Source organism: Stegostoma tigrinum, chromosome 7 (genome assembly GCF_030684315.1).
Source record: "Stegostoma tigrinum isolate sSteTig4 chromosome 7, sSteTig4.hap1, whole genome shotgun sequence".
Classification (NCBI taxonomy): Eukaryota; Metazoa; Chordata; class Chondrichthyes; order Orectolobiformes; family Stegostomatidae; genus Stegostoma; species Stegostoma tigrinum.
The window spans coordinates 13,412,780-13,433,133 of record NC_081360.1 but is presented as its reverse complement, the minus strand read 5'-3'; the positions used below and the strand labels follow the sequence as shown (position 1 = coordinate 13,433,133).

General features: G+C 43.6%; 1 protein-coding gene across 2 annotated transcripts in view; it reads left to right on the top strand.

Moving 5' to 3' along the window:
- The window catches only part of LOC125453947 (partitioning defective 3 homolog B-like), an 883,406-nt gene that overhangs the window by 690,182 nt on the left and 172,870 nt on the right, over positions 1-20,354 (top strand). For both annotated transcript variants that reach the window (XM_059647050.1, XM_059647051.1), the window contains exon 20: positions 5,552-5,830. In XM_059647050.1, the coding sequence (XP_059503033.1) occupies positions 5,552-5,830 (279 nt within the window). The remainder of the gene's footprint in view (positions 1-5,551; positions 5,831-20,354) is intronic.

Sequence of the window (20,354 nt, the reverse complement as noted above, 5' to 3'; positions counted from 1 at the left end):
AATCTTTTCTGAATCCTTTTGAGTTTCACATCGTTCCAACAGCAAGGAGACCAGAATTGAACGCAGTATTCAAAAACTGGCTAACCAATGTGCTGTACAGCTGCAACATGACTTCCCAACTCCTGTGCTTAATGCACAGACCAGAAAGCCAAGCATACCAAATGCTGCCTTCACTACCCTGTCTACCTGTGACTCCATTTTCAATGAAGTTGCACCCCAAGGTCTCTTTGTTCAGCACCACGGCCTAGGCCATCATTTATTGTCTATTCCTAATTGTCATGGATAATGAACCAACTTCTTGCACTGCTGCAGTCCTTGAGATGTTGGGATACCTACCGTGCTGTGAGGGAGGGGGTTCTATTTGACCAAACAACAAGTCAGGAAGTTGCGAGACTTGAAGGAAAAATTCTAGGTGGTGGTGTTCTCATTTTTATATTACCATGACTGTTCTAGATCTTGCCTTGGCAAGTTGTTGCGGTACATCTTGTGGATGGTGCACACTGCAGCTACTGAGTGTTAGTGATAGCGGGAGTGAATATTGAAGGTGATGGACGGATGCCAGTCAGCAAGCTGCTTTGTCCCAGGTGATGTCAAGTTTTTTTTGAGCATCATTGGAGCTGCACACAACCAGACCTGTCAAGAGTATCTGATCACATAGCTGACTTGTGCCTTGCGTTTCCTACATTGCAAAATGGACTTGATGCCGCAAATACTTAATTAGCTACAAAACACTTAGCAGTGTTCAGACATAAATACAAATTGCCTTTATTTTGGGGGTAGGTATGAGTTTCCTGGTCAGTGATGCTGGTGACAATGCATGTTATAAAGGCTTCAAATAAGATCACTGTTGATCCTCACAACAAGCAGTTTCCCAAACATCTTTCTTGAAGTGTGTACTTGGATCAATAGGTGCTAAATTTCAACACAAGTTACACCCAAAGGACAGAAAGTGAAAGAGAAGAGAAAAGTGAAAGAGAAGAGAAAGAGTTGGCCACTCATTTCTAGATAGTATATGGTTTTAGAAAAGTGGAATCTAGGAAGCAGATTTCTCCATTCCACCATCTATTGAATGATGTGCAAGGACAGAGTAAGTACTGCAGGCAAAGTCCAATCATTTATTGTCAATGAGAAACTAATGAAATTTTAAATTTTGGACTTTATCCAGGATGTACAATCCATCTGTGAGTCAATATAATGGTTACTTTGCAGTTGAGCTGACTCCAAGATAGTTTGCTTTGCATTGGAGAAAGGTGGTGGCATAGTGATATTGTCCCTGGATCTGTCGTCCAACAGCCCAGGCTAATGCTCTGGAGATTTGGGTTCAGCTGGCAGTATTTAAATTCAATTTATGAATCTGAAATGAAAGCCAGTCTCAGTATGGGTAACCATGCAATGATTTTCAATTGTCGTATAGACCCATTTGGTTCAGCAATGCTCTTTAGAGGTGGAAATCTGCCAGCTTGGTCTCGCCTACGTGGCGTCCTAGACCTGCAGCCAAAAAAAGCCAAGCAAGCCACTCAGTAGTATAGAAATGCTACAAATTCAAAAAAGAACAAAACTGGACATGCCACCTGAGCATTGATGTAGCTACTGGAAATTGCAACCCTTTCTATCCTGTATTGTGTCAAAATAGAAAGAACTGTTCATCAGACTAATCAAGCAACAACCTGACTTAGTCATACTCAGTAAATCACACTTTACAGACAGTACCCCAATCCCCATTCCTAGAACCCAATACATCAATACAAATGATAATGCTGAATCATTTTGCACCTACCTTCAGCCGTAAGTGCCGAGTAGATCACTTCAGAATCCTTGGAGGTCCTCAGCCAAGCTTCACTCAATTTGATTCACTCTACATGATTTCAGAAACAGTCAAAGGAATTGAGCTTGAGAAAACTGTGAGCCCTGACAACAATCCAACAATTATACTGAAGACTTGTGTTCCAGAACTAGCCTCCCTCCTAACAAAGCTGTTCCAGTCCAGTAAAACACTGAGACCTACCCAGCCATGTGGAAAATTGGCCACATATCTCCTGTTCACAGAAAACAGGACAAATTCAAACCAGCGAAGTAACACAGCGTCAGTCTACTCTCTATATTTGGTTGAGATAAAGGCTAACAATTCAATGGCCTTTTAAAATTACTTTTTGTACCTAACTATCAGCTTTAGTTGATTTCTGTACTTTGACCACAAAATGATCATCAGTAATTATAAGTTCCAGTGAGTGACAACTTTGTCTCGACACAACTGTCGTGAGACTGAGGTCACTTTAGTGATAAAATCCTTCCAGTGCAATTTAACATTTTTGCCATGTTAAGCCGTTGATGTGAACAGTTCTGTCACAGTATTATGAATTCAAAGACGTGTAACCAGAGGGCTTGTTTGGCCCATCTGTGAGACCCAGACACCAAGTGTCAACAAAGTGGAGAACATTTGGAGGGAAGTAGAACGCCAACCTGGGCTAATCCATCACTCCAATAGTGCTTGAGCTTCCTACAGGTATTAGCCATGGCTCAGTAGGTAGTGCACTTACTTCTCAGCTAGAATGTTCAACCTGTATTCTAGAGGTTGAGCACAAAATTTAGAATAATGCTTTAGTGCAATGCTGAACAAGTGTTGCACCATTTAGAAGTGCTGTCTTTCAAATGACATGTTAAAACAAGGCACAGCTTACCCTCTCAGGAGGTCCATTGGCACTACTGGAAGAAATAATGGGGACAATAAGTTGCTAGCACAGAATGGTGAGTAGAGGTTGAAAGAGCCACAGCACTGAATCTTGTGTTTGGCTGGCTAAGTGCCCATTTTGTTGAATTTCAAGGTGGGGCAGGGGGTGGTGGCATGGGGATTTCCCATCATGAGACCCAGAGAAGTGTCTCACCGTGACTTACCAAACTGACTTCATTAGCTATGTACCTTACCCTGTGATGCCATCATCCCTGATGTTGCCTTCTATTCCGCCTGGACAAGCAACGTTCAGTCTAGGGCTGCCCTGTATCGTGAGAGTGGGGAAGATATTGTAGGCCATGGTGAGCGGAGTACAGCACTAGCTTTGGTGTGAAGTAGTTAATTAGCAGAGACAGAGTGAGTGGGAGGTGCTGGTGGTGGAGTGGAGAAAGACGATGAGTTTTTTCTACAGCATTAGCCATTTCTCCAGATGGCTGAGACTCTAGCGGCCAGGTGGCAACCTCAGAAGCAACATCAAACCATACCAGCTTGTTCCATCTTGTGCTGTTCATAAGGCAGCAGATGTCCCACCTCCACACCACCCCATCCAGCAGCACCATAGTCACAAAGTAGAGCATCAAATTTCCCTTCTCTGCCATGTCAGAGCAAATGTCAGACTAAGACTGCCCTGTACTGTATCACTGGCTGGGGAAATAATTCAAGGCAGTGATGATGTGAGAATTCAGGTCAGCTCAGAGTTAGTGAGCACTGAGAGAGCAAGTAAACCGCTCAGAGCCTCGTCCAATCCACGAGCTGGGTGGATGCATGTTTCTGAGCGCACAGTGAGTGCCTTTGCAGGTTTACAATGATAATTGCCAGTACAGCCCAATGTGGACCTTTAATGTGTCCTGTAAACAAGTTGGAGATGTGCCATGAGGGTTCTCGGAGGCTGGTACAGATCTGCTGTCAATGATTATGGATGTGGAGTGCACGTGACCAGTGCCCATGGAGCTTTCTCCGAGATGTTAGTATTTGGTGTTCAACATGAAGGGTCCTTTGGAGCAAGCAGCGAGCTGAAGTCATCGGGTACCTGCGCTGATTTCCATGTTGAGAATCCTAGGCATCTAGTATGCTCCCAGTGGGTGGAAATTTGCATGTTAATGAGATGAGGTGAACAGTTAATGAGGCTGTTAACAAGCAATAATGTCCCTTAATCGGCAGTTCACTGCTGCCAAGTGAGAATATCACCTCACTGCCCAGAATTTATTTAATACATCCGACAATTTACTCCTGATGCCTGGATAGGTCTTGCTGGATTTCTGACCCAATTCTGTCACTTGTCCTGGTGTAGCCCACGTTGCTCAGTCCTCTATAAGATTCTACCCATGCTGGCAGAGATTTTTACCTTGCAGTTGTCAGGACAGACACTAGAATGCCCAATTTAAAAGGGAGCAACAATTTATACTGCCTGAAACAAGGGCTGTGAATAAGTTGGCCAGTCAGATCTGATTGGTTGAGGCAATGCCATGGAACATACAACTTTTGTTACACTTGCTGCCCATTGCAAGCAGAAAGATCCCACACAGACATTGCATCTTTATTGACTTAAGCTAAGACATAGGGTGTAGGGGACAGGGGGATGATAATGAAGGAGGTGGAAAAAGTGGGAGGGTAGTAGAGAACAGTAGTTCCTTAATGCTTTTCTTCATGATGGCATCCGAATCAACCAGTCTGTTTGACGACCAATTTACACTCTTTTCCAATGGAATATAACTTGTTGCTCGCTTTGAAATGTGGTATTCCTTACTCTGTTCTGAGGAGTACAAGAACAGAGGAGTTCTCTGGTGCCTGGGCTAACATTTAAACTCAACTTACATCTTAAAATTACATTGACTAGTGGTTATCACATTGGTATTTGTTGTTTGGAAATTGTCTGTTGCATTTTCTAATACACTCATATAATGTTGAAGATTTAGCCGGTAGCGGGTTTTGCGAAGATTTGTAGCTCACGTTGAGGTTCTGGATGTGAGTTTGCTCGGTGAGCTGGAAGGTTAGTTTTCAGACGTTTTGTCACCATTCTAGGTAACATCATCAGTGAGCCTCCGACGAAGCGCTGGTGTTATGTCCCGCTTTCTATTTATCTGTTTAGGTTTCCTTGGGTTTGTGATGTCATTTCCTGCGTTTGGTGATGTCATTTCCTGTTCTTTTTCTCAGAGGATGGCAGATTGGCTCCAAATCAATGTGTTTGTTGATGGAGTTCCGGAACTCCATCAACAAACACGTTGATTTGGAGCCAATCTGCCATCCTCAGAAAAAGAACAAGAAATGACATCACCAAACGCAGGAAATGACATCACCAACCCAAGGAAACCTAAACAAATAGAAAGCGGGACATAACACCAGCGCTTCGTCGGAGGTCCACTGATGATGTTACCTAGAATGGTGACAAAATGTCGGAAAACTAACCTTCCAGCTCAGCGAGCAAACTCACATCCAGATTTAGCTGGTGTTGACAACAACCGATGTGCCAAGGAGAAATAAAAAATTTGAATTCATATAACACCTTTTGCAAATGCATGTCAAAACATAATTGCCACTAAAGTATCTGGATTATCTGTTTAAGTCTCTGGAACTTGAAACTACAGCCATCTGACTAATTTACGGTAAGGGGGCTAGTTGTAATTCATTGCTGATGTTTAAATAATCATGAACAAGTCACAAAGTGAGTTTTTAGAGTGGGCATGACCATGGCAGGTGCCCAATGGTCAAAAACATCCACAGTAGAGCATGATTTGCTTCAATTTTCTACAGCTGTGAACCACAAACATGTGCGTGCCCTTTCTAGTCTCTTCACATTGATGGAGTTTACCTCTTTCCTCTTAGGATTGAAGCCAAGCACCAGGAGTTGAGAGAGAAGCAGGCAAGAGAGCGGTATGATCAGCTGCCGTCTACTGGTCCCTCGGTGCCCGACATTGAAGACGATGACATGGACCCCAACTATGCCAAGGTGAACCACTTCCGAGAGCCACCCCCATCCACCAGTGTTTTCAAAGCCCCATCCCCACAGCTGCACTCGATAAACCCGCCTCGGGACTTGACCACAGAGCAGGAGAACCTGGACGGACTGTATGCCAAGATCAACAAGCAGCAGCCTCCTGACAGGTAACTTTATTATCCCTTGTCGAAGTATTCACTTGGTATTGTGCTTTGTGTCTTTATAATTTACTTTGTGTTTCAGATGTTAGAGGTGATTCTCTGTGGTTCATAAACTGAAACAATTTCTTGCCCATATGCTTAAAGATTTGATTCGAGCAAGATGAAAATTCAGAAGCTGATTTGTTTCCATTCTGAATGTATTTCATATATTTCCTCTCATAAGTTTTTTTGCGAGTGGATGTTTACGACCGTTGAACTGGCTGGTCTCCGGTTTTGGGTCATGTCACCCTTCAGTTCACAGAAAATTGGAAGGACGTTGGGATCCACTGCTGTTCAGCGATCCCTTTTGGAAGTATATGTCCAAGTGTACACATTCTGCCGCATTGGACATCTTGCCCATTTTGAGCAAAAAACAAATACGCACCGTCAAAGTCCACAGTTAAACACTTGGGAGCTCAAACAGTTCCTACCTTGAATTTGCAGGCTAGGAAAGTAATAGAAGTATTTCACATGCAAACTGGGCCCGAGACTCTGATTCCCAACCCAAGAGACAGACTACCAGTTCAGTAAAGGGAAATTAAGTTCTAATGCAGCAGATGAGGTGACGTGAGAAAGAAAGAAAGAAAGACTTGTGTTTAGGTGGCACCTTTCATGAACTCGGCATTAGAAATCATTCTAAAACTAGAGAGGTATTGTGGAAATGTAGCCACAAGAATAGTTACAAGATGAAGTGCAGCTGCTAATATGCAAAACAAACTCCCATAATCAACAATGCCATGATGAACAGACCAAGGCTTAGTTCTGAAGAAGGGTCCAGACCGGAAACGTCAGCTTTCCTGCTCCTCTGATGCTGCTTGACCTGCTGTGATCATCCAACTCTACACTTTGTTGTCTGAGGCTTTTTGTGCTTTTTATTGATGGTTAAGTATTGGCCAAAATATTCGGTTAACTCCCCTGCTCTTCTTTGATACAATGCCCTGGAATTTTTACATCGAGCTGAAAATGTAGGCAGGGTTTTAATCTGACTACTCATCTGAAGGCCGGCACTCCCAACCGCGTAGCACTCCCGCTATACGGCAGTGAAGTGCCAACCTAGTTGCTGTGTTCAGCCTTCTAAAGTGGGCTCAAGCCCCCAAACTTCTAACCTAGATGTGAGAATGCTTCGCATTGAGCTATGGCTGATGAGCAGAGTGGTCTAAAGAATGATGGAAGTTCCCAGGTTTGTAGAATATTTGGACTCTTCTTTTTAACTATCTTGACAGAAGATGTTTCTTTTACATACGGGGGTGACTATAGCCCTTGTCTGACTATAAAAGATCTGTGACAGTTTTATGCATATGGAGTGTGTAAACCAATTTGGACCTGGAAAGTCTCAAAAGTTGAATTTGTTCTGTTTGCCTACAAAGTTTAAACCTTGATGTTGGAATTTCTGTTCTGGCCCCATTTTGTATATCCCTCATGTTTTCCGATCACAATCTCTCTGGAACCACTCCTCATCCTGCACTAAACTCCTCCTCCTGTTCACTATGACCTTTGAGCTGGTCTGGGTTGCTCTCTGGTGAACTGATTTTTGTCACTTTAGCTGCACCCCAGATATAGTGGCCCGAAGCTTCAAAGTACTGAACAAAATCAAGTTCTGCCCCAAAGTGTCCTTGAAACTCAAGTATAAATAGTCATGCAAATGCACATTTACACCAAGTAAATTGCTACTTTTTTTTAAAATGCAGAGCTCTGAAGCCTGTCTCCCATTTGTTTCCAAAGGCTGATCTCAGCCACAGAAGGAAAAGAAAGTTAATTTTGTACAGTTGTATTATGCTGTATTAAAAATTCAGAAGGAAATGTTATGCTTGGGCCAATGGTCCAGCTTATTGATGGGAAGATTATTACCTAAAGCTCTCACTTTATTATTTATAAGCCTGTGCTTTGATTTTCATGGAGTGTGGTCAGACATGTGGCTAGTTCTCCTGCCATGAACTACCGTGCCAATTATAAGCCTCAGGTTGGACTGCCAACTCTGGGCATATTCTTGGAGTTGGCACAGTGGCTCAGTGTTTAGCACTGCTGCCTCACAGTGCCAGGAGGCCAGGTTCAATTCCAGCCTCGGGCAGCGTCTGCATGGAGTTTGCACATTCTCCCCATGTCTGCGTGTGTTTCCTCCGGGTGCTCCGGTTTCCTTCCACAGTCCAGAGATGTGCAGGATATGCAGACTGGCCGTGCTATTTTGTCCATCGTGTCCATGCATATGCAGGCTAAATGGATTAACAGAGCTACAGGGATAGGGCAGGGCGTGGGTCTGGTTGAGATGCTCATTGGAGGATCAGTGTGGACTTAATTGATCAAATGACCTGCTTTCGCATTGCAGTTCAATTCAGTTCTGTTCTATTCTATTCTGTTGTACATACCGTCTCTCCTCTAGTGATCCTGCAGAGTGCAATGGCCTGCCTTCTCATCTCTGAGAAGTTTTATAATGAATATTCAAAACTTTTCCAGTTTGGTGGTTGGCAACTGTGGCTGAGTTAGTAGTGTGCATGCCTCTGAATGTGAGGTTTGTGGGTTTGAATCCCACTTGTGAATTAAAATTGAATCACATAATCCAACATACGTAAGTTCCAGCAGCCCCTCGAGCCTGCTCTGCCATTTAATATGAACAAGGCTGTTCTCATGTTGGCCTGAACTGCACTTTCTTACCCATTCCCTATAACCCTTCCATTCATTATTAATTAAAAAGCTGTCTATTCTGTTCTTAAATTTATTCAACGTCCCAGTATCCACCGCATTCTGAGATCGTGAGTTCCATTGATTCATGATGCTTTGAGAGAGATAATTCCTCCTTGCCTCTGGTTTTAAATCTGCTAATCCTTTTCCTAAAACTATAACCTCTCATTCTAGATTGCTCCACATGGGGCATGTTATTTCCATACCTACCTTGTCAATCCCCTTTAGCATCTTATGTACCACAATTATATCTCCTCTCATTCTTCTAAACTCCAGAGTACAGGCCCTAACTGCTCAATCTCTTTTCATAAAACAAGCTCCTCAACTCTGAAACCAATCTAGTGAATCTCGTCTGAACTGCCTCCAATGCAACCACATCCCTCCTCAAATGAGGGGACCAAAGCTGTACGCAGCACTCTAGGTGCCACCTCACTCAGACCTTGTACAGCTGTAGCAATATCATACCAAAGGACTCGTGCGCTGTTGAAAGACAATAAATTGGGGTAAATGTGAACAATCCCAAGGTACTATATTGAAGAATTATCCAGTCCACTGGCCAATACCTACCCTTAATGAACATCGCTTTGACCAAAGATGGCCACCTGTTCATAACATTGTTGTGTGTTCGTTAGTGTTTTGTGTGCAAGTTGGCTGTATTTCATAGGTGAAAATGGCAACTACCCTTGAAAACTATATCAATGACCATGAAGCAGTTTTGGAGATTCTGGAGCTGTTCTGTTACCTTGAAAACAAACTATCACAAACGTTTTATTTTATACCTAAATAACTTTACTTAACAGATAACAATGCAAGTTGGTAGAAGGCTCAGACTTGACTCGAAACGTTGACTCAGTTTCTCTCATAGCTGTTGTCAAACCTGCTGAGTTTCTCCAGCATTCTCTGTGTTTGTTTAAAAATTAGATTAGGATTGCATTTATTGCAAATTGAGAATGAAGTCCAAATGACTAATGGTGGGAAAAATTATCACTCTCAACTCTTAGATTAAAAAAAATCTGAAATATGTTTCCATCTTTGCTTGTAATTTATCTACAGAAAACCTGTTCCATGGTTGGAAAAATTCATTTGAAATTACAATCTTTATTAAAGAAATTTTATTTCTTATTCAGGTGAATTCTTGTTTAATGTTTACACTTTGCAATACGATAAGTTATCATGCAGTATCCTGTGTGATTCCCTTGATTTTTCTATCATGACAGTTATAGTTACTAAGCACACAATTTTGTGACTGACAGAAAGAATATATGTATGCATTTTGCAATTAATGGGATGAGCTGCTTTTACCATAAAGCAACATTTGATGTTCCAACAAATTTGTTTTCACGTCAGTGTGACAACAAAATTATTTTTATATATATGTAAGTAAGGTGACTGCTAGGCTGACTCCGTACAGTAAATTAAATTAAATGCATATGATCTGAGAACATTTTACACTTGAATTACAAAATGTTCCTGAAATGGAAATTTTGCACATTGAGAGTTAGAAGTGTTTGGCTCACTGGGATTAGCAGAAGTGAATAAGGAGTTGTTTGACAAATAGGTGAGAATGTAGAGCTCATTACCACACGCAATGGTTGAGTTGGATATAGCATGGATGCATGTAAGGGCAAACTGGATAAACACATGGGAGAAAGGATTAGGATGATAAATTGATAGGGCAAGACTTATACTGTAGCATTATTTTTGAAAAGCAGGGATTTCTTCCCAGTGTCCCGGCCATTATAATCACTCAGTCTACATCATAAAGTGAATCAAATAATTTGGTCATTATCTCATTGCTTTTTGTGAGACCTTGTAATGTGCAAACTGGCTGATGCATTTCTTGCAATTACTCAGTGACAACACTTTAAAAGTACTTTACTGTGCTTTGGTCATCCTGTGATTGTGAAAGGTGCTATATAAATGAAGATCTGCCTTTTTTTAAGATTTATATCAGTATGCTACCAGTGGAGCCATTTCCAACAGGGATAAAAGAGGAGCTGATGGTTGGGTCTCCAGTCAAGTGGCAAGCGAGCTGAACAGGCATTTTCTCCCAGCTGGTAGGAAACCTGGAGCTGCTATTTTAGCTCATACAGTGTTAGTACAATAGATAGAAGAACACCAGGTAAGGTTGCAATCCTTCCAGGTTTGCCCTGGAGTCTCCGGCAATTGAAGGACAATCTCTAGGAACCTGCTGCTAGCAGCCTAGAGGAAAGGTCACAATAAAAAAAGTAGGATTAGAATGTGTGAGTGATAATGGGAACTGCAGATGCTGGAGAATCCAAGATAACAAAGTGTGAAGCTGGATGAACACAGCAGGCCAAGCAGCATCTCAGTAGCACAAAAGCTGACGTTTCAGGCCTAGACCCTTCATCAGAGAGAGGGATGGTGTGAGGGTTCTGGAATAAATAGGGAGATAGGGGGAGGCGAACCGAAGATGGAGAGAAAAGAAGATAGGTGGAGAGGAGAGTATAGGTGGGGAGGGAGGGAGGGGATAGGTCAGTCCAGGGAAGACGGACAGGTCAAGGAGGCGGGATTAGGTTAGTAGGTAGGAAATGGAGGTGCGGCTTGAGGTGAGAGGAAGGGATGGGTGAGAGGAAGAACAGGTTAGGGAGGCGGGGACAGGCTGGGCTGGTTTTGGGATGCAGTGGGGGGAGGCGACAAGCTGGGCTGGTTTTGGGATGCAGTGGGGGAAGGGGAAATTTTGAAGCTTGTGAAGTCCACATTGATACCATTGGGCTGCAGGGTTCCCAAGCGGAATATGAGTTGCTGTTCCTGCAAACTTCGGCTGGCATCATTGTGGCACTGCAGGAGGCCCATGATGGACATGTCGTCTGAGGAATGGGAGGGGGAGTTAAAATGGTTCGCGACTGGGAGGCACAGTTGTTTATTGCGAACCGAGCGGAGGTGTTCTGCAAAGCGGTCCCCAAGCCTCCGCTTGGTTTCCCCAATGTAGAGGGAGGGGAAGAGGGAGGTGGATAGAAGATGGATTGCAGTGGGAGAGAGATCCCCTGACCGCCTCCCCCCCTCCCTATTTATTTCAGAACCATCTTCGCCTCCCCCATTCTGATGATGAGTCTATGTCCGATACGTCAGCTTTTCTGCTCCTAAGATGTTGCTTGTTCTGCTGTGTTCATCCAGCTCCACACCTTGTTATTTCGGATAGCCCTTTTGACCAGGCAAACTCCTGCTGACTAAGATCTGGAGGCTAGTGCCAAAATTCGAAGAGCTGTCACACAGAACACTCAGCCTGATGTAGTCATACTCATTGAATCACGACTAACGAATGTCCCAGGTAACACGTTTACCATCCTTGGATTTGTCCTGTTCCATTGTCAGCAGCAGTGGCACCGTGGCATACGGTCAGAGGGAGTTGCCTCGGGAGTCCTCAACATTGACTCCAGAACCCCTGAAGGCTTCAGGTTAAACAGGGGCAAGGAAACCGCCAGCAGATAGCTATCTGCCGTCCTCCCTCAGATGATGAATCAGTACTCCCAGTTGAATAGTATTTAGAGGAAGCATGAGAGTAACAAGGGTACAAATGTATTCTGGGTGGGGGATTTCAATGTCTACTACCCAGAGTGGCTAGGCAGCAAGATTACTGATCAAGCTGGGTCAATTCTAAAGGACAAAGTTCTAGACTGGGTCTATGAGTGAAAAATATACTTGATCTCATCTTTACTAATCTGCAGGTTGTAGATACATCTGTCTATGACAGTATCAGTAAAAGTTACCACTGCACAGTCCTCATGGAGATGAAGTCCCACCTTTTCATTAAAAACACTCCTCCTTGAGTTTTGTGGCACTATCATTGTGCTTAATGGAATAGACTTCGAACAGATCGAGCAACTGAAGGCTGGGCATCCATGAGGTGCTGTGGATCATCAGTAGCAATAGAATTTTACTCGAGTACAATCTGCAACCTCATAGTCCAGCATATCCCCCACTCACCCATTACCATCACCTAAGGGATCAATCCTGGTTCAAAGCAGAATGCAAGAGAGCATGCCAGGAAGAACATCCAGGCATACCTAAAAGTGTGGTGAAGATTCCAAACAGGACTACTTGCATGCCAAACAGCATAAGCAGCAAGTGGTAGACAGAGCTAAGTGATCCCGCAACCAAAGGATCAGAGCAATGCCCTTCTGTCTTGTCATATCCAGTTGTGAATGGTAGTGGACAATTAAACAAGACACTGGAGGAGGAGGCTCCACAAATGTCCCCATCCTCACGAATGGAAAAGACAAGCACATCAGTGCAAAAGATAAGGCTGAAGCATTCACAACAATCTTCAGCCAGAAGTCCCTAGTGGATCTTTCATCTTGGCCTCCTCCAGTTGCCTCCAACATCACAGATACCAGTCTTCAGTCAATCTGATTCATTCCATTTGACAGCAAGAGACAGTTGAAGGCGTTGGATGCTTCAAAGGCCGTGGGCCCAGACAGCATTCCAACAACAACACTAAAGACTTGTGCTCCAAAACGCTGCACCTCTAGCTGTTCCAGCACAGTTACGACATGGCATCTACCTGACAATGTAGAAGATTGGCCAGGTATGTCCTGTACACAAAATGCAGGACAAATCCAACAGAGGCAATTGCCACCCCATCAACCTACTCTCAATAAACAGCAAACTGACAGAAAGTTTTGTCAGTGGTGCTGTAAAGTAGCACCTGCTTAGCAGCAGCCTGCTCGATGACACCCAGTTGGGTTCCAAAGGTTCAGTCAGTTCTTGACCTCTCTACTGAAGTCCAGCTCTGAGGCATTCAGGTTGGGTGCCGTGGCCTACTTGGGAAATCTAGGGATGATCTTCATAAAGCCATCAGGGGTGCCAAGAGATGATGCCAGACTAAAGTAGAATCCCAGGCTAACCGCGCAAACACAGGTCAATAGTGGCAAGGTTTACGTGCTGCAACAGTTTACAAGGCAAAGTTGAGTAAAATCGCTGCCAGCAATAGCCAGCAATACTTCTCTCCCCAGTGAGCTCACCACTCATTTTGAACAGAAGATAGGTGAAACGATGTCACCTGGCCTGACAGCTTCCGGTGCACCTATGCCTACAGTCACTACCACAGACGTCAAATCGGTTGTCTTGAGAACGAACCCACTGAAAGTGACTGGCCCGGATGGAGTCCCCTGCTATCCACTCAGAACCTGCACAGACCAGCTGGTGGGAGTATTTGCAGACATCTTTAACTTCTCCTTACTACAGTGTGGGGTTCCTATCTGCTCCAAGAAGCCTCTGTCACCCCAGTGCCGGAGAAAAATCAGGCAACATGCCTTAATGTCTCAGTGTCTCTGACCTCTATCGTTATGAAGTGCTTTGAGGGGTTAGTAACAGCACACATCAACTGCAGCCTCCCAGATTGCCTTGATCAATTTGTCGAACATTGCTGTGCTGCATCTGGATAGATGTTTTTGATGGTCCATCTATAAAAATTGGTAAGAGTCACTGTGGACATGGTGAACTTTCTTAGTCTTCTGAGGAAGTAAAGGCATTGGTGTCCCCAGCAGACACCACTTCCCAGGCCCTGCATTCATGCCTGGAACATCTGGATAACAAGGACACCTATGTCAGACTCGTATTTATTGATTTTTAGCTCTGTTTTCAATATCAGTACCCCACAGGTCTGCATACTGAACCCCTTACTATGCTGCTTATGCAGTCATGACTGTGTGACCAAATTCAGCTCTAACTCCACTTACAAATTTGCTGATGACATCAACGTAGTGCGTCGGATCTCAAACAGTGATAAGACAGATCAGAGGAAGGAGATAGCCAGGTTAGTGATGTGGTATAAAGACAACAATCTCTCCCTCAATGTCAACAAAATGAAGGAGCTGGTCATCGACTTCAGGAAGCAGAGTGGAGAGAGCACCCCCATCTGTCATCATTGGTGTGGAGGTGGAGGTGGTCAAGAACTTCAAGTTTCCAGGTGTAAGTAAGACCAAATGTCCACCCTGGTCCATCCACATTGTGCGATAGCCAAGATAGCACACCAATGCCTATACTTCCTCAGAAGACTGAAGAAAATTCAGCATGTCCACAGTGACTCTTACCAATTTTTATAGATGGACCATCGAAAGCATCCTATCCAGATGCATCACAGCTTGGTATGGCAACTGCTGTGCCCAAGACTACAAGGAATTACAGAGTGTTATGAACACAGCCCAGTCCATCACGAAAATCAGCCTTCCTTCTACTGACTCAGTTTACACTTCCTGTTGCCTCAGGAAAGCAGTCAACATCATTAGGCCCCCCTCCCATCCTGGTTATAGTCTCTTCCACCCTCTTCCATTCAGCAGAATATACGAATGTTTGAATACATATACCAACACATTTAAGAACAGCTTCTTCCATGCTGTTATCAGATTTATGAACGGACATCTTGAAAATTAGAGTTGATCTTTCTCTGCTCTGGTCAGTAGCTGTAACACTATATTCTGCATTCTGTTGTATTACACTTAACGTAAAGTATGATTTGTCTGGATAGCACATAATGCAATAGTTTTCACGGTATCTCGGTACATGTGATAATAATAAATAAAATCAAACCAAATCAAATCATTACAGCCGTGGTTTAAAATGGAAAAGGGCTGAATTCTAGGGATGAAGTTTGAGTGACAGCCCTTAACATCAAACCCACACTTGACCGAGTGTGTCATCAAAAAGCCCTAGGAAAACTGGAATTAATGGGAATCAGGGGGAAAACTCTCCACTGGTTGGAGTCATACCTTGTACGTAGGAAGATGATTGTGGTAGTGAGAAGCCAGTCATCTCAGCAATATGAGGAGCTCCTCAGAATAATGTCCTTGACCCAAGAATCTTCAGCTGCTTCATCAATGACCTTCCCACCATCATAAGGTTAGAAATGTGGATGTTTGCCGATGATTGCACAATGTTCAGCACCATTCCTCAGATATTGAAGCAGTCTGTGTTCAAATGCAACACAATCTGAATGATATCCAGGCTTGGGCTGATAAATTTCAAGTAACATTTGTGACTCACATGTCCGACAATGACCATCAACCCTTGACTTCAGTGGCGTTACCATCACTGAATCCCCCACCATTGACATCCTGGGAGTTACCATTGACCAGAAACTGAACTGGATTTTCCACATAAGTGGCTACAAGAGCAGTTCAGAGGCTAGGAATGCTGCAGCAAATAACCCACCTTGTGAGACCCCAAAGTCTGCCCACCATCTACAAGGCACAAGCCAGGGGTGTTTTGGAATGCTCCCTACCGGCCTAGATAAGTGCAGCTCCAACAACACTCAGCAAACTTGACATCATCTAGGACAAAGCAGCCTGCTTGACTGGCAGCACGCTTACAACCTTCCACACCATCCCGCACTGATACTCAATAGCAGCAGTGTGTACTATCTGCAAGATGCACTGCAGAATTTGCCAAATGTTCTTAGACACCAGCTTCCGAGCCAACAACACCTCCAGCTCGAATGACAAAGGCAGCAGACACGCTGGAACACTACCGCTTGCAAGTTCCCCTCCAAGCCACTCACCATCATCACTTGGAAATATATTGCTGTTTCTTCACTGTTGCTAGGTCAAAATACTATAATTTTCTCCATAACGGCATTGTGGCTCGATTCTCAGCATATGGACTGCAGTGGTTCCAGAAGGTAGCTCACCCTAACTTCTCAAGGACAGCTAGAAATAGGGTAATAAATTCTGAATGTGGTCAGAACTGGCTGGAGTGGACTGCAAAAGAAGCTAAGCAGAAAAGAGGTTGAAGAACAGTGGCAGAAGACATCTAAGAAAATGGTTCAACACAGGGTAGTTATATATCCCTGTGGTGAAGAAAGTCAATGAACCAACCATGGTTTCACAAGAAAGTTAAGAGAAATATAAAATTGACAGGGAAAAAAATTACGACGTGGCAAGGATTAGTGGTAAGCTGAGGATTGGGAAAGTTTCTAAAAACCAACAAATGACGTTCAAAACTATAATAAAGAAGAAGAAAATAAACTAGAAAGGACTATTTAAAGAAAATGCAAGACCTTCTTTAAATATATCAAAAAGAAGAGAATGACCAAAGTGAATGTAGGTCTCTCAGAGAATGCGGCTGTAGAAATAATATTGGGGAGCCAGGAAAAGGCAGAGGAGTGGAATATATGCTTTGCATTAGTGTTCAAAGTAGAAAAATTAACAACGTTCCAAAAATGTTAAGTAAGTGAGCAAAAGCAGGGTTGGGAATAAATACAATGAATATTACGAGAAAAAGTGCTATGGAAACTCATGGAGATAAAGGCCATCAAGGTCCTTGGGCCTGATGATGAGATACTATGGTTGGAACAGAATATCAGAGAAAGTAGCTGTAGAAATAGTGGATGTACTGTTAGCAAATCCGCCGGAATCCTTCGATTCAGCAGAAGTCCGAGAGAATTGGAAAACTGCTTTTGTAACACCCCACTGCAAACAGACAATAGAAACATAACGATAGACCAGCTAGCTTAACAACTAACATTAGAGTCTATTGAAAAGATGCAACAGCAGAACACTTAGAAATACATAATATAGTCAAGCAGAGTCAGCATGACTTCACAAATGGGAAATCATGACAAATTTATTAGAATTCGAAGAGGAGGTCTTGAACAGGGTAGATAAAGAGGAATCAGTTAATGAAATATACTTGGATTCCCAAAAGATGTTTGGTGAGGTACCACACATAAGGCTGCTTATTAAGGCACAAGCCCATGTGTAAGGTAATATATTAGCATGGATAGCAGACTGTCTAACTAATAGAAGGCAGAGATTTATGATAAGGAGGTAATTTTCAGAATGGCAACCTGTAACAAGTGGGTTGCAGCAGGAATTAGTGTTGGGGTCACAATTATTTAAAATTTATATTAACGACTTAGATGAGAGAAGTGAATGCACTATTGCCCAGTTTGCAGATGACACAAAGGTAGGAAGTCAAGTGGCAAGGATGACAGAAATAGTGTGCAGAGAGGATTTGACAGATTAAGTGAGAGGGCAAAAGTTTTGACAGATGGAATATTCGGCAGGAAGAATGGAGGAATCTAATATTACTCAATGGAAAAAGACTACGGTAAGCTGCAGCACAAAGGGATTTTAGAGCTGTTGTACATAAATCACAAAAAGCAAGCATGAAAGTTCAGCATGTAATAAGGATGGCAAAAGGTGTGTTGGCCTTTATATCAAAGGAAATGTGCTATAAAAATAGGGATATCTTGCTACCGTGCCTTAGATTGTTGTGAACAGTTTTGGCCCCTGACCCCAATAAGGGCCATGGAGACAAAAGGCAGGAAATTGAGTTGAGGGTTATCAGTTTAGCCATAGTCTCACTGAATGGCAGAGCAGACTCAATGGGCCAAATAGCCTACGTCTGCACCTATATCTAATGGTTTTATAGCTGTCACCTATTTTGTTTTGTGGAAAAAGATGCAGTATGCACAGTGAATGAATGGCACATGATCCTGATTACAAGATTTGCAATAACACCAAACTTATAACACATTAAACTGTTGAAGTCCCAATGTCTATAACTGCCCTAATGAAGGCAGATTTGCATTATACTGAATAGAGAACTGCAGGCTGAATTCTCACCTAGGATGTCAAGGGAAAGAGCTTTTTAACTGCTCCAAATCAAAGATTAATTTGCACTGTATATCGCACAAACTCATGAATGGGCCCAAGGCTATCACCTTAATCTACCACAGATGGGAGGGTACGATATCTCAAAAGTGTGAGTGACACATGAAGCTTGTTGCTTCACGCTGCTACTATAATAGTAACAGTATGAGAGATGTTGGCCACTAACAGGATGTTGCCATCAAGCCATAAGGTTTTCTGCTTATCTCACAAATGGATAATATGAATATGAATTTCAGTGCTAGTCTGATGCCAGATATGTAGGAGGATCATATCAATCTGCAAGTTTGCTGAGGAATAGCTTTTGGCTAGATAAGAGTTGCATACTGAAAACTGGCACAGGTATTGCACAAACCCAATGTAAATACCGAGAAAGAGAGTTATTGCAATGTAACACCTTTCATGGCATCAGGGCATCCCAAAACACTTTTCAGCCACTTTAACCTTTTTTTTAAAATCAAATCAACCCATTCAGAGATGTTCTTACAGTCATAGTAGGAATTGCAGATGCTGGAGAATCTGAGATAACAAGGTGTAGGGCTGGATGAACACAGCAGGCCGAGCAGGAAGGCTGACGTTTCAGGCCTAGACCCTTCTTCAGAAATGGGGGAGGGGAAGGATGTTCTGAAATAAAATGGGAGAGACTGGGAGGCAGATAGAAGATGGATAGAGGAGGAGATAGGTGGAGAGGAGACAGACCGATCAAAGAGGTGGGGATGGAGCCAATAAAGATGATTGTAGGTGGGGAGGTAGGGAGGAGATAGGTCAGTCCAGGGAGGATGGACAGGCCAAAGGGGCAGGATGAGGTTAGTAGGTAGGAGATGGGGTGCAGCTTGAGGTGGGAGGAGGAGATAGGTGGAAGGACAGGCTAGGGAAGCGGGGACGAACTGGGCTGGTTTTGGGATATGGTGGAGGGAGGGGAGATTTTGAAGCTTGTGAAGGACCAGGTCTGTCTCCTCTCCACCTATCTTCCCCTCTATCCATCTCCTCTCCGCCTCCCCCCACTCCCTATTTATTTCAGAACACCCTTCCCCTCCCCCATTTCTGAAGAAGGGTCCAGGCCCGAAACGTCAGCCTTCCTGCCCCTGTGATGCTGCATGGCCTGCTGTGCTCATCCAGCTCTACACCTTGTTATCTCATGTTCTTACAGACGTCTGGAGCAGGTGGCACAGGAGCCAAGGCCTCCCATTCCAAGCGTAGGGACATTACCACAATATTGGTAATTGGAAGTACGGGCTGTGTCATAAATTTGGAAACACAGCAGTGAACAAAAAGAGATGGTCATATGACTTGTTTCAGTGATGTTAGTTGAGTTAAATAGTAAACTGGTTACTTGGGCAAGTTGTTTTTTAATCCTTGCTGAAATAACTCCACAAAGGCTGGTATCCTGTAACGAAGTCACCCCTTTATTTACATATGCATAGTACATGACGCTGACCCAACTAGCAAAGAGCCGGCTCATAGAGTAAACAGAACCCCCAACACACTCGCTTATATCTGTTAGCGAGGACTCCCTGATTAACGGGCCCAGTCAGGGAACTCATATTCTGTGAGATCTACCTGGTTGACATCGTTCCAGTCACTATACCTGCCTTTCCTTGTTGTAGAGCAGCTGAGAGTAGTCCTGGTTTAAAAGGGATGTAGTCTATCACCTTAACTGGTGAAACCAACCTGTGTATTTAGCTCGCTCCTTAAACTAGAAATGTTTGTTTTTTATAGGTGTAGTATTTGAGTGGAATATGATAAAATCCCTACGCTGTGGGAACCATCCCTTCAGCCCAACAAGTCCACTCCGACCCCCATAGCATCCCACCCAGACCCATACCCCTATAACCCACCTAATTTATAATCTACACCTCCCTAAACACTATGGGCAATTTAGCATGGCCAATCCATCTAGCCTGCTCATCTTTGGACTGTGGGAGGAAACCAGACCACCCAGAGGAAACCCACGCAACCACGGGGAGAATGTGCCAACTCCACACAGACAGTCCCCTGAGGGTGGAATCAAACTCAGGACCCTGGAGTTGTGAGGAAGCAGTGCTAACCACTGAGTCACTGTGCCGCCCTGACATGTCACCTGGTGACATCTGTGCACACGTGTGAGCACACACATTCTTCACATGCAGTTCTTTAGTTCATGAGGCAAGTAGAATCGGTGACCAGTGCTGGAATCTGATTGC